General features: G+C 46.2%; 1 protein-coding gene across 1 annotated transcript; it reads left to right on the forward strand.

Annotated features, from left to right (window-relative positions):
• Nucleotides 1-1,967: 1,967 nt before the first annotated feature.
• On the forward strand, nt 1,968-2,569 carry LOC109766264 (uncharacterized). Its single transcript, XM_020325033.4, has one exon. It carries the CDS (start codon nt 2,047-2,049, stop codon nt 2,287-2,289), a length of 243 nt encoding a protein of 80 aa, XP_020180622.1. The 5' UTR covers nt 1,968-2,046; the 3' UTR covers nt 2,290-2,569.
• Nucleotides 2,570-14,732: the final 12,163 nt, after the last annotated feature.

Consider the following 14,732-nt stretch of genomic DNA (forward strand, 5'->3'; position numbering starts at 1 on the left):
TTGTGTCGATATCATCTCAAAGTATAACAAACAAGTTTGGGTCGATTCAATATGATCGTTCTTTTAACATCATACACTCATTGTCGTTTTAGGACTATCGTTTACACTTAACGATATCCTAAGATCCAGAAAACGTGATCACTAACAACACTTGAGCCATTTACCGTTCTACACGTGCATATGATTTTTCCACTGAATCGCATAATCCAGGATCATAGCAGTTTTAGCATAGAATATAAAATCTTAATTATGAACATGGAAATATAATTCTACAATATTATTGCCCCTAGGGCATACTTCCAACATTTAAAACAAACCATTGTTACCTACATTCATCATCAAGTATGATTATTTAAGATGCTAGATTAACTTTGCGAGGTGTATGTAGGAAAAGACTTAATTAAAAATATCGAGCCCCCATACTAAAATTCGTCATAAGCATGACCCCATGTAGATCAAATCTACATGCCCTCTAGTTTACAGCAACTTTCCAGATTAAGGTGGAATCCAAAGAATTGAGAACACATCGTTGATCTGGCAAGCATACTAGGAGCAGCATAGAAGGATCGCAGGGCATAACTTTTTTACAAAATTCCACTATGCCGCCAGGAACAAAATAAATCAAATTCTAGGGAAGCAACAGGAACATCAAGTAATAGAACATCTGTTGTTTCTCGATGAAGTTCGGTTCTCTGTGGCCATGGCCGCCACAGCCTCCTCGCTCGTGAACTCCCTGTAGATTTGGGCTTTCTCTAGCCGGTGATGCGGGATGAGACTGAGGTTGTAACGCTGCTCCTCCTGCGCCTACCAGGACACCGGCTACGGCGCTGGTTGCTCCTCCGCCATAACGATGTGGAAGTGTGTCTGCACCTGCTCCATGGTGAAGCCGGCTCGTCGGGGGAGGCCTCCTCCATCGTCCGGTCATCGTCGGAGACCTCTGCATTCTCGGCTGACGCGCCGCTTCAAGACGACTCCAGTGAGAGGTCGCATCCGCTCCAAACCGGCATGAATGTGGCGCTGGCGCTCTGGAGTGGCGCTGACAGGCATGAATGCACAGCAACTGCTTCACACGGGAGGGGATTTCGGGAGGGTGCGGGGAGGCTGATGCGTGCGTGGCACCGATCCAGACGCTCGCAAAGCCCCCATGGTTTGTGTCCGCTTTGCGGGAAAACGGACATTTGGACCAGTTTGCGAACCGATGGGTACTACGATGAATGGCAAACTGTGTCCGGACCTTAGTACTTACTCCCTCCGTCCCAAAATATAAGGACGTTTTTAATACTAGCATAGTGTCAAAAACGTTCTTATATTCTGGGACAGAAAGAATAGATTCTAGTTGCACCACTGTCTCTTACAGCACAACAATCATATGACGGAAAATTTTAACGTGGTCACTAATTAATGAGATCAAACGCCTCATATCTATTTTGTACTCTTACCTCTCATGTGAACAGAGGAGGTAAGAGGGACCGTGTTAAAACTGCTCTCATATGACGTGTACAGTATTGGCTAACATAAATTGTTAATCGGTAGCAACGCAGCGTGTATTTAGTTAGCTACTGGAATTAACGAGTTAGTTTCTGGAAAAAGTAGAGGCTAGCGGAGAGAAACCCTACGCAGCACGGTAGCAGGTCTCCAGGTCGCATATGGCGGTCGAGGAGAAGTCATGCAGCAAGCATGCATCCCGTGCACGCGCCTCCGGACAAAATAAAGCAATGGAGCACGTTACGCTGATCATTGATCGTATCCATGGATGGCATGGCACCGCCCTGCCCTGCCATCACGCCACGATCCGATTCGATCCCCGGCTCAGAAGTCAGAATCGGGGTGATAGCGATGCATCCATCAGAGCGTCCGTACACCCGCTGCACCTCGCCGCCCACCTCCCACGTACGCCCTCCATCTATATAAACCCCTTAACTGCACCACCACCCAGACGTACCAGCTAGCTCTCTCCGCCGTCTCCCCACCCAGACCCTCTCGGTTCTTCCATCGCCTGTTCGTTTCGAATTAGCGAGTGTGTGAGAGAGATCTTTAGGTGCAGGCATGGGTCTCCCGCTTGAGCAGTGGCGCGGCAGCGAGGAGGCGGACAGTGGCGGCGGCAAGCAGGCGGAGGCCTCCGGGTGCAGGACGCCGAGCGGCTCCAAGGCCCGCGCGGCCGCCGACGGGGGCTGCCCCGCGCCTCCTAGGAAGAGGAGGGCCGCGCCCGGGGCCGTCTCGCAGCAGGGCGGCAGGGGCTTCTACGCCGGCGCCGACGTCGAAGCCTTCTTCGCCTCAAACAACCTCTAGTCTAGAATCTAGACCTTATCTAGCAACATGCAACTCCAAACTCCTCACCGCCGATGATAATCTAGCTTCTGTGTATGGTGCACCAGGTTGGGGTGCGTAGTTAGCTAGCTAGCTAAGTAAGTGATCTACCTAAGTATGTAAGTTACTTCTCTGAGCTTGTGGTCGATCGGTGCATGCGTAATGCCGCAGCGTTAGTGGGTTAGTAGTATATGTCTACGTACGCTCATCTGCATATTTCTACTTGTTTGTGTGTGTCAACGGTCGTCTGTTTCGTGTCTTCCAATCGTTTCTGTAAGATATATTTGTGAACTAGGTGGAATTTTTGTTTGCCTTTAATTATGAGCAGAATTATATATATGCTTGGTTGATTTGCTGAGATTTTCCCATGAAAGTTCTTTTCTTTTATGTCCATGGGTGTTCATGCATATGGCCCCTTGATATAATGTACCAAACTTCAGAAACAAAATCGGTACCCGACGGCGTTCACGATTTACCATGCAAAATGTAACGCAAATTAAACATGCAAGTGATTACAATTATTTATTTATTTTTGAAACAGAGGCAAAAGAAAAATTATGTGCGCCTGCATCTCACAATGTAGAGGCGAAGCTCTCTTCAATGAGAAAAAAAATGATGTCTGCACTAAATATCCATGATGTGTTTGTGCAATTTGCTTATGAGCTGTCTCACTCATGGTGTGAACTATACAAGATGTGAAAAGGTAGTATCATTTCACACACCGATCTTGACTGGCTTTGGCTCCATCCGACTTTAGTCTTGCATGCCATCGTTGGAACCGAGCAAGTGAGCATGAACCTGCCTTGTTCTTGAAGAAAAACCATGAACCTGCCTCAACTACCAGCTGGAAGCATATATAAAACACCATCCATATACAACACGGGAAGTAGTATTGTGCAAGCTAGGCCTGCATGCATGGATACGATCGGATACTTTTCACATTGACAGTACCCACGACAGTCGCTCGCGTCGCTCCCAGGGGGGCGGCACGGGCGAAACCTAGCCGCCGCCGCCCCCGTTTTCCCCACCTCCACCCCAGCTCCCCTCGCCGCCGCCAGGTGAATCCGACGGGCAAAGCCCGCTCGGCGTTCAGCGGCGGCCCTGTACGACGCGAGGCGACTGGCGGCGGCGGCGGCGTCTCGCCGGCGCAGGCAAGCCGAGGCGGCGGCCCCGGGCATGGTGGCGGCGCCGCTCTCTCCTCTCCTCCCTCCCTATGGGTCATGAGGGGCGGTGCTGGGCCAGCCGCCGCGGATCTGGCGCTAGGAGGCTGGATCCGTCGGTGGGGCTGCCCAGGCGTGTGGCTCCGGCGGCTGCATGTCCGGCTGGTTGAGCTGCGGTGGCGGCGGCGTGCTGCAGCTCCTGGATGGCGGCGCGGCGGCGCCGCGTAGGTGGATGTGCTGCGGCGGTCGTGGGGAGCGGTCCCTGGCCTCCGGGGCGGTGTGTGCTCTGCCAGCTCTGGCCGTGCGAGCAGTGGAGAGGTGGACATGGCTGTTGGCGGCGGCTCCGGGTCGGTGTCGTGTGGCATGGCCGCTGGTGCTTCCGGTGAGGGTGGTGGCTCCCTGGATGTGTCAAGGGCTACGGCGCGGTGGGCTGTCCTCGCGGCTGTACGGTGATGGTGGTTGTCGTGGGTCTCTGGACGAAAGTTTCTGCCCGACTTGATCGGTGCCGGCGACGGCGGCGCTCTGTTGCGCCGTTTCCATCTTGATGGCGTCGTCGAGGAGCCCCGACCCGCCTCCAACCAAAGGAACCTCGTCTTCCAGGTGAAAACCCAGATTTAGTTTGCTGGATCGGATGGCGGCGGCGTCTTCTTGGACGTCGTTTATCTTTCTTGGAGGCGCCATCTTTGGAGACGAGGTTCGGTTGGCGCTTGTGGCTTTTGTGCTTCTGGTGGTATGCCGAGACGGTGGATGCCGGAGCGGCGGCTCCGGACGGTGGATGTATGCCGAGGCGGCGGCCTCGGACGGTCATGCAACGGCGGTTCTATGGGGTAGGTCCGCTGCTTTGCTTGGCATGGGCGGCGACCTGGTGCTGCGAGGGTGGCCAGTTCGTCGGCTCGGTCAACGCGATCTGTGGGGTCGGTCTGGCTGGAAGTCGGGGCGGCGGCCCCGGATGTTTGGTACAACGTTCGTGGTCTGCGGGCGGTCGTCTCGTGTAGTAAGGGCTACGAGGCGCCTGAACCGCGCGGCGTTGTGGCTCGCATGTGGGCGGGGGATGTCGGAGCGGCGGCTCCGGAGTCGGGTGTGTGTGTTTGTTGCAATGTTGCCTTGGGTCGTGTGGTCGGCAAGGGTTCGTTGCGTGTGCGGTTTTTCGGTCTGGTTTTCCTCATAAACTGAGCCACTCTGTTAGGTTTTCGATCCAGTTTCCCTCATAAACTGGATCAACTCTCTTCTTCTATAATGCAAAGCCAGAGCACCTGCCCTCTGACGAGGTTCCGTAAAAAAAAAGAGCAAGAACTTTCCACATTCAGGTGCTGCACCAGCCAGGCCGCATGAGAGAGATGCTCTCTACGAGGGGGGTCGAGAGGGACCCGGTTCGGTTGGAGTGTGCATGTGAAATAGCCCACTGCAGTGCCCTGCAGTGAGGGAGTAAAGATCTTGTACTCATTGCTGAAGCTAGCAGAGCTCCATGCAGTGCAGAGGAACCGGCAGCCCTCGAGGCAAGTGTTCAGAGCTCACACTCAGATGGTTGCTGCGACGTCACAGCGCAAAAGAGTTTGTTACGATCCTGCAGATCCGATCGACCTTTTGAAAAGTCTTCTTGGTCGATCTATGGCCTATCTACTGTGGTTGATTTTTCTTACAGCCATGACGGCCAGTGGTGTTCTAATGTCAGGATTGAATCGGTACCCAACCTGCTCTCCAGGCAAAGGCTCAGGCTTTAGACGGGTAACTAACCCACCGGCGTCGAGGTAAGTAAAAGGTTCAGGGTTTCACATGCGAGCACGTACGAACGTCGTACCGGCAAAGGAAGTTGTTGCGATCCTCTCGCTTTTGAAAAGTCTCGTTTCTCATGCAGCAACGACCATCTGCAGTGCAGTGCAGTGCTGTCCTGTGAGCCCGGCCGTATACACAACCACAACCGCGTGAGGAGTGAGATTAAACATCCTGCATTTTCCTACAGTTGATGAGTCAATTCGCATGCTGCGTGCATAATTGTCCGCCTCCATTAGGGCAACTGCAACCCGCGCGGACCATTCTATTTGTGTCGAAACAGACAGAAAATACGGTCCAACACATCGATACAAACGGACGGCCGTTCGTTTTTCATCCGCAAGTGACTCATTTTCGGTCCAAATTTGGGTCGGGTTTGCGTCGGCGCAGACTTGCGCGACACCTGCCCTTGTCGTCCCCTGGCCCCCTCGTCGATGGCACATCAGCCATTCTCCTCCTCCCCCATGCACACCCGACACTTCCAGCCACGCCGCCCTCGCCAGATAGCAATCTCCTTCTCGGGACCGCGTGGGATGAGCTCGGGGTCGACGGATCTGGAGGTGTAGGACTCAGATCCGCTACCCATCATGTCGGAGAAGGCCGAAGATCGCCGGACGGGAGCTTGGGTGACGGAGGAGGGTGGACTGAAGTCGCTAGGGTTCGATCCAATGAGCGGATGGAAAGGAATATATGTGGACTCGGGTGGGCCAGCATGGGCCGGGTCCGACGTGGCGAACATGCCCGGTCGCGCCCGGACGCCCCATATTCATCCAAGATTTGGACTGGATATGAGAGGTGTCGGTCGGTCCAGACGTTCGAGCTCCGTTTAAGGTGCCCATCTGTATCTTTTTGTTTTTGATCGGTCACTGACTGGGCTGTCTACCCGGACGTTTGAGACGGGTTTGGGCGCCGGTTGTAGATGCTCATAGTGCATGCATGAGATCAAAGATCAACTAAAATCCCGACTTGTCAGCCGTGCAGCAACTAGCTAGGGAAATACACTTTGGTTCCTGGTTGTATATGCACCCTATATGGGGATTTTTTTTAATATTTTAATAAAAAGTTAAAATAGGTAAGAACTATTTTGACAAAACACTTGACTTACTTTTGCACTGATATATAAATGTCGACGAAAAAAAGCAAAAGTTGACCTCACAGCAAAAAAGACAAAATTTATTTGCTATTATAGGTCACTATTCACACTATTTTAGCCAAAAAAATTATCTTTTTTAAAAAGAAGTCAAAAGGATATTTTTTTTGTGGATTTTATTTCTCACGAGTACAATAGAAGGTCAAGTTTATTTCAAAAATATTTTCAGGAATTTTTGACTTTTTATTGAATTACTAAAAAAAAATCCATATAGGGTGCATATGTCCCCATAGACCAAAAGTTCCCCTCCCTACTCCTAGCAGCAAAGAACATACAAAGATCCTGAAAAGCTATGTAGGTGCACGATATGTGCACGTACGAGTTATTTCCTTGCTTGTGCGTCCGGTTAATATATACGATATGATGTAGACCATAGTGCTACTCAACTGCAGGTTGGTAGGATGAGGTCTGACAAATGTACAAACCGATCCATCACGTGCCCTATGTACCTGCAACTAATACTATATTCCTGCCGATATTCCGAGCTGGCTGGATGTCATATGCAGAGCAGCCCGTGAGGTGTCAGCACAACAACATTATGCATGCGTACTTGAATATATATTACTCCCTTCGTTTAAAAAATATAAGGTGTGTTTTCTTAAAATGTCAAATATTTTTAAGTTCGGTCAACACTTCACAGCAAATTTTACTAGCTACTCCAATTTAAACTAAAATCATGACACTTATTAAACTTGGACACACAACTCCACCCCGATCCGGTTGCATGTCCATCATTGACACATAGCTTGTCTCGACCCTGACCTCACTTGCATGTCCATCCTCAACACGAAACTTGCGTCCCTCCCTAGAGCTCGACCTAGTTGTCCACCCTCGACCCGTGACTCACCCAGTTGCATGTGAAATCTTGGCATGCAACTCCACCGACCCGGTTGCATGTCTACCTTCACATGCAACTTGCCTCGACTAGATCTATTGCATGACAAAACCTTGATACACAACTTCACACCGATCCAGTTGCATGCACAGCCTCGTCACACAACTTCCACCAGATTTGATCCAGTTGCATGCTCATCCTCGCCACACAACTTTCACCAGACCTAATCCAGTTGCCTGTCCATCCTCGAGACGCAACTAGGCCACACACGAGCTAGTTGTATGTCCATCTTTGACACGAAACTTACCCTGACCTGAACTTGTTGCATATCCACCCTCACACGCAACTTGCCCAGACCAAACCCAGCTAGATGTTCGCCCCTGACATGTAGCTTGCCCCCGACCCGACCTAGTTGCATGAACAACGCGACTACAACTTCAAATGCGGCCAATTTGAACATTTTTACATACGTGATAAACTTTTTAAATAGCATTGAACATATTTTGAATGCACAACCAATACTAAAATACATGGTTAACATTTTAAAAATACAAGTAAATATTTTTAAAATACAGGATGAATATAATTTTGAATAATGCTAAACTGTCTTTTATGCATGATGGGCATTTTTAAATAGATGATAACACAATCTTGACCATTTTCGCAAGAAGAACATTGTCTAAATACCCCGTGGATATTTTTTTCCAAATAATGTAAAAAAATAAGTGTGTGATGAGCATTTTAAATTCATGGTGAACATTAAATTTGCGAGCTTGTTTTAGTTCCACTGACATTTTTAAAGTTTCACAAAAAATAACTTTATGAATATTTTTATTTTAATATTTTAAAAAATCATGAATTTTTAATTTACTAACATTTTTTACTCATGCACACAACATACACGTTTGGTTTTTATTTTTAATATAACAACAACCTGTGATGTCCCTTGTTTGTCACAAGAAAACATCTTGTAGCTAAAAAAAGAACAGCATACAACTAAAAAAGAAAGCAATGTGTGGAGTGCTACTGGTCTAGTTCTAGTGACTAATAGCATCTCCAGCTGTGCCCCCAACAAGCCCCCCGGGGCAACTTTTTTTTGAATTTCCTAGGGCAACTTTTTTCGCGCCGGCGCCGAAAAAAACCCCCAGTCGCGGCCCCAAGACGCCGAAATCCGCCGGCTCGGCCCGTTTTTTGGCCCGGCGATCCCAGGACGAACCCAGCGCACTGGGGGGGGGGGCGCTCGGGGGCTCCAGCGGAAGGGGAAAACACGCATGGGCCACACTGTCAGCGGAAGGCAATCGTCCAGATACACCCCCATCCCCGCGTGCTCGGCCACCACCCTGTCGATCCCGGCGCCGCCCAGCACCCCTAGATAGGCCATTCCCCGCTGGAAAAGAGAGAAGGTTTTGCCGCGGGAACCTCTCCACCACCTCTTCCGGGCGAGTTTTCCGGTGCTCCGGCCACGCGGGGTGGTATACCGACGGTTGTGCGCCCACCACGCCGCCAGGTGTTCGGCGATTTGTCTGCTCGGTGATGGACTCGGACGACGAGGAGGCGCTCGCGGCGCTGCTGGAGGAGGAAGCCGATACCGACGTCCAAGACGAGGAGCATCTCATGGTCCTCGCCGCCCTCGCCGGCTTGCTCGCGGGCAATGAAAAGCGGCGGCGAGGTGGCTCGGCGCCGGGGCGGCTGAAAGCAAAGAACCGACATCGTCTAGAAGGCTATTGCATGCTCTACTCTGACTACTTCACCGACGCTCCATTGCACGGCGACAAAGTATTTCGGCGCCGTTATCGGATGAGCCGAAAGCTTTTCCTCAGGATTGTGAATTCCATCCGGGAGTTCGGCAGCTACTTCAAGTGCAAGAAGGATTGCACCGGCAAATTGGGATTCACCTCAATCCAGAAGTGCACGACAGCTATGAGGATGCTTGCATACGGAGCTCCCGGTGATTCACTCGACGACTATGGGCGCATGGTCGAGTCCACGACCATTGAGTGTTTCTACAAGTTCTTCATGGCAGTGGTGGCAGTGTTTGGACCGCAATACTTGTGATCACCAATGCTGAAGACACTGCTCGGATCCTAGGACAGAATGCAGCAAGAGGATTTCCTAGGATGGTTGGAAGCACTGATTGCATGCATTGGAAATGGAAGAACTGTCCATTTTCTTAGCAGGGGATGTACAAAGACGCCAAAGGCGGTTGCAGTGGGGTACTTGAGGCAGTGGCCACACAGGACCTCTGGATTTGGCACTCCTTCTTTGGTATGCCAGGAACTCATAATGACATCTATGTGTTGCAGTGCCCCCCTGTATTTGCCAAGCTTGTTGAAGGTCATTCTCCTCCGGTGAACTTTGAGGTCAATGGGCGGCACTACAACAAGGGGTACTACCTAGCTTATGGCATCTACCCGAGATGGTCTACATTTGTGAATACTATCTCAAACCCTGTGCGAGGAGAAAAGAAGTGTCACTTTGCGAAGGTTCAGGAGGCTTGCAGGAAGGAAGCGGGCATATGGTGTGCTCCAATCTCGATTTGCTGTTGTCCGATACACTGCTCAAACCTGGTCGAAAGATCAAATGTGGGAGGTCATAACTTGTTGTGTCATCTTGCACAACATGATCATTGAGAGCGAGCAGGAAGAGCCAGTGTTTGACACTGAACCATATTACAAGCAGGGTCCTCTTGCGCGAGTTGGTCACCAGCTAGCGGCAACCTGGACTGCCTTCCTCAATATGAGTCACGAGATCCGAGACCCACAGGTGCATCAACAACTGCAGCAGGATCTGGTGGAGCGCCTATGGAGGCTGAAGGGCAACGCCTAACTCGACGTGTGATGAAATATGAGTTTTTATTTGTTGAACTATATAATTTGTATTGAACTATTTGTTGTTGAACTATATAATTTGTATTGAACTATTTGTTGTTGAACTATATAATTTGTATTGAACTATTTGTTGTTGAACTATTTGTTGAACTAGTTGATTTCTATTGATTTTCTGTGATGAACTATGTGATAAAAAATATACTTTTGTTGAATTTGCGTTAAACCACGGCGAATATGGGCCGATTTGCGCCGATATCGGACCAATTTCTCGTCGAAAGTGGGCCGAAAAGCGGGCACATTTACGCCAAAAATAGGCAGATATCTGCTCCTGAGGCAACGGGTGGGAACCCAATCGCCCCCAGAGCCGATTTTAGCGCCGGCTCGCCTCCAGGCGGCGATTTTTAAGCCTCCTAGGACGGGAGGGGGGGGGGGGGGGGGAGGGATGGCTGGAGATGCTCTAATGCACTGCCCAACACATGAGCAGTGTTGTACTCCCTCCGTCCCATAATATGACGCTTATATTATGGGACAGAGGGAATACCTTTTAAATTTTAGTCTTACATTTAATTCTGCTATTTAGCACCTTTTATATTTTCCATTTTGATCTTGTTATTTTCTGTGTGAGCCATTGTACGAATGGATATCAGTGTATCTCTGTTTCTTTCGTGAGGTGTTCACAAGCAAGGCACGCGCATGTGTACTGTACACACATGCAATGTATATATTGCAGTTCAAGTAAAATGCCCATATCTCTTTTGCCTGGTTTTCCCACGCCCAAGAACAAAACAAAGAAAATCGAAATCACTAGTTGAGGAGTACTCGTTGCAAAGATCACTCCAACCTCCCCAAGTTGCGATAAGTGGCGCGCGCCACTTGTCGCAACCTGGGAGTTTTCTCTTTTTTCGTAGATCCGTTTATTCAAAATATTTTATCTCTTAAACCGTGCGTTCAAATCTCGAACCGCTTTCACCGTTGGATTCCTCGCGTCAAGATCTTCAAACTAGATCCCATGTTGATAGGTTTTGACGAACTTTTTTTTACGAAAAAACGGACGATATAATTGAACCGGGAGCACGGTTTTTCCCTTTCCGAAAGAGGCACGCCCGTGCCTCTCACGAAATCACAACTGTGCCTCTCGCGGAAGCAAAACCGTGACTCTCGCGGAAGGGGAAACGCGTTTTTTTGTTTCCAAGGAGGCACGGCTGTGACTCTCACGAAAGCACAACCATGTCTCTCGCGGAAGCAAAACCATGACTCTCGCGAAAGAAAGAAAAAACAGAAAGCGCGATTTTTTTCTATTTCCGAGAGGCACGGCCCTGACTCTCGCGGTAGCAAAATCGTGACTCCCGCGAAAGGAAAAAAAACAGAAAACGCGTTTTTTCTTGTTTCCGAGAGGCACGGCCGTGACTCTCGCTAAAGCACAACCGTGCCTGCGGAAGCAAAACCGTGACTCTCGCGAAAGGAAAAAAACCAAAAACGTGTTTTTTTCGTTTCTGAGAGGCACGGCCGTGACTCTCGCGAAAGCAAAACTGTGTCTCTCGCGGAAGCAAAACCGTGACTCTCGAGAAAGAAAAAAAAAAGAAAACAAGTTTTTTTGCGCAAAAAAGAAATTCAAAATTTTTTTGATCGAAAAGCTTAGGAAGACCGGTGGAAAACCAAAACGTCGAAAAAAGCCAGAAAAAACCACTAAAAAAGCTGAAAACGCGTGCGGAAAAATAAAAGGAAAACAAAATCTAGAGGAAGCGCCCAAAGCGTGACACGTGGCGAATGGCTGAGAGCGTGTCAAGTGGCACTGATCGTTGCAAGGCTCCCGAAGGAGCGCTCGTTAGCTGGTTGCTCTCTGAAAAAATGCCTAGACAACTTAGGTAAAACACAAAGACAGACAACACAATTAGGACATAGCACACAACCACAAACGATAATCAACAGAGACAGCTCCTTTTAGCCCGAGCAGACTCGGCCTAAAGCCAGTAAAATATTCCGGTCCGTGAGTGTCTTTTTATTTATCTATTTCTCCTTCTTTTTAGTCGGTTTTCACCCAAAAAAAGTGGTTGTTTAAAAGAGCTAGATATTTAAGAACTTATTTAAATATTAAAAATATATTTTATAAAATTACTCCATATGTGTTAAGAAAAGCTCAGTGTCTATTTTAAATGTTCAACGTATATTAAAAGATTGTTCATCATATAATAATAAAATGTTCATTGTATATTAAAAATTATTTATGCATACTAAAAAATATTCATTGTATATTAAAAATATGTTTAGTGCGTAATCAGAAAATGGTCACCATACATTAAAAACTAATTAAAAAGGGCAATAAAAAGGGAGAAAAAAGAAATCTGAAAAGGGAAAAAAGAAACTTAATCAGAATAAAGAAAAAGCGGAAACAGAAAACCAAAATGGAAAACCACACACATAAAATAGACATAAAAACCAACTTACAGTGAACGAATAAACAAAAACCAGGAAGAACCAGAAGGAAAACCATGAACAAAAAATAACATAAAAGCAAACAGCAAACAAAAAAAACTTCAGCGAATAAATGCGGGCCAAAAACTGGGCAAACCCTCATGAGCTTGCGAGCGATATACTCTATTTGCCGCTTGCACACCCTATGAATGATAAAGAAAGAGCTAGGAGGAGGAGGAAACTGGGTAAAAGAGCTATGTCTGGCTTCAAGCGAGACAGAGCATCGGCTCGCTTCAAGGGTCTCCCAAAAAAATGTTCTTGATGCATTTGAAAAACTAAACATATCTAAAAAATGTTCTTGATGTATAGGAAAGTGGTAGAACCTGTATTAAAAATTTTGGAACTGAAAAATTAATTTTTCAATTTTTTGATCATGTACAAAAAATGTCAATCATGTAATTCAAAAAAGTTAAACATGTATTTGAAAATGTTACTAATAAGTACCAAAATGTATAATGTGTATGACGAAAGTAGTCATCAAACATAATTTTTCTAAATGTTAATCATGTATTATTTGGAAAATGCTAAACATGTATAAAAAATATTCCTTATATACACGAAAAATGTACTAATGTGTATGAAAAAGATAAACATGTGTTGAAGAAGAATATATGAAGAAATAGGTGAAAATTGAAGAAACAGAAGAAAGAAACAAAGAAAATTAAAGAAAACCAAGAAATAAATAAAGAAAATTAAAGAAAACCAAGAAAGAAACAAAGAAATAGAGAAAACCAGGAAATAAGTAATAAAAACGAAGAAAGAAAGAAAAGCAAAAAACAAATGAAAACCGAGAAAGAAACAATGAGCCATAAAAAACAAAGAAAAACAGAAAACCAACGAAAGCTGTAAAGAAACAAGAAAAACAAAAGAAAATGGATAAAAACAGAAAAAACCGGCAAAGATAAAAAACAAAAAATCACAGATAAAAATATAGGAAAAGGAAGAACCAGTAAACAAAAAAAAAAAGAAAACAGAAAAACCAAAGAAAACCAAAAGAAACAAAGAAAATCGAAAGGAAAAACAAAAGGAAAAAATGTCAAGGGATTGAATGAACATAGCCTGCGATCCAAAAACAAATGAAATGGGTCGACGCAGTTTACATTGGGGGAAGAAAATACTTTAGCGAGACAGAAGCTATGCTCACTACAAGCAAGAAATAGTCTTCGCTTCGGTTAGCGCACCGGGCGCTCACACGCGCCTCACGGATGGGCTGGCCCAACCAGCAAGTGCTCGCTCAGTCGCCTCCTTTCGTCCGCTCAGTTGATCGGTCAACCATTGACAAGTTCACCTGGTAGACCATTGACTAGCCGAACAGTTGACTTATAATAAATCATAAACTAAAAAACATAAATATTAGAAAATGATAAACTTTTTAAACATTTAAAAAATAAGGGGAATTTAAAAATTCACAAATTTGAAATACAAATCTCAAATTTTAAAATTTTCACAAATTATAAAAACATGAATTTCGAAAGTTTGTGGATTAAAAAAAGTTCATAAAATTTAAAGAAGTTTGTGCATTTGAAAAAAACATAAATTTGGAAAATGCTCATGAATTTGAAAACCGTTTGCGAAGTAAAACAGAAATCAAGAAAATAAAAGCAGATAAACACCAAACAAAATCGGAGATACACACCCAGGAAAAACTAGTCCGAAAAACTGAGTAAACCAGGAAAAAACTAAAAAGGAAAAAAGAACAAGCAAATGAAGATTCATGAATGTTTCCAGGACCAGAAGAACAACCCCCGCTATGTGGGCCAGCGTGAAGCATATGGAGCTATCCCGTTGTGGGTGTCAACCGAAATCAGAAGTTAATGGGTAGGCTTTGCAAAGGTCACCCTCATTTTGTCAGGCGCTGACAAGTGGCACCTGCGTATAAACACCAAATTTGCTTCACTTATCATAACCTGGATGTTTCTCCATTCTTTTTGTAGATTGATTTATTTAAAATATTTTATCTCTTTAACCATGTGTCCAAATCTCAAACCATTTTTACCGTTGAATTTCTCGCGTTGAGATCTTCGAAACTAGATCCATGTTAATAGATTTTGATGAACTTTAGAAAACTGAAATAAAAAATAAAAACAATAAAAAACAAAAAGTCCAGTAAAAATGAACATCGAAAAACCGGTAGCCAAAAATAGAAGAAAAAAACGGAAGCACGATTGCGTTTTTCACCTTTTCCCCTTTTTCTTGAGAAGCGTTGTTGT

The sequence above is a fragment of the Aegilops tauschii genome, chromosome 7, assembly GCF_002575655.3.
Source record: "Aegilops tauschii subsp. strangulata cultivar AL8/78 chromosome 7, Aet v6.0, whole genome shotgun sequence".
NCBI lineage: Eukaryota > Viridiplantae > Streptophyta > Magnoliopsida > Poales > Poaceae > Aegilops > Aegilops tauschii.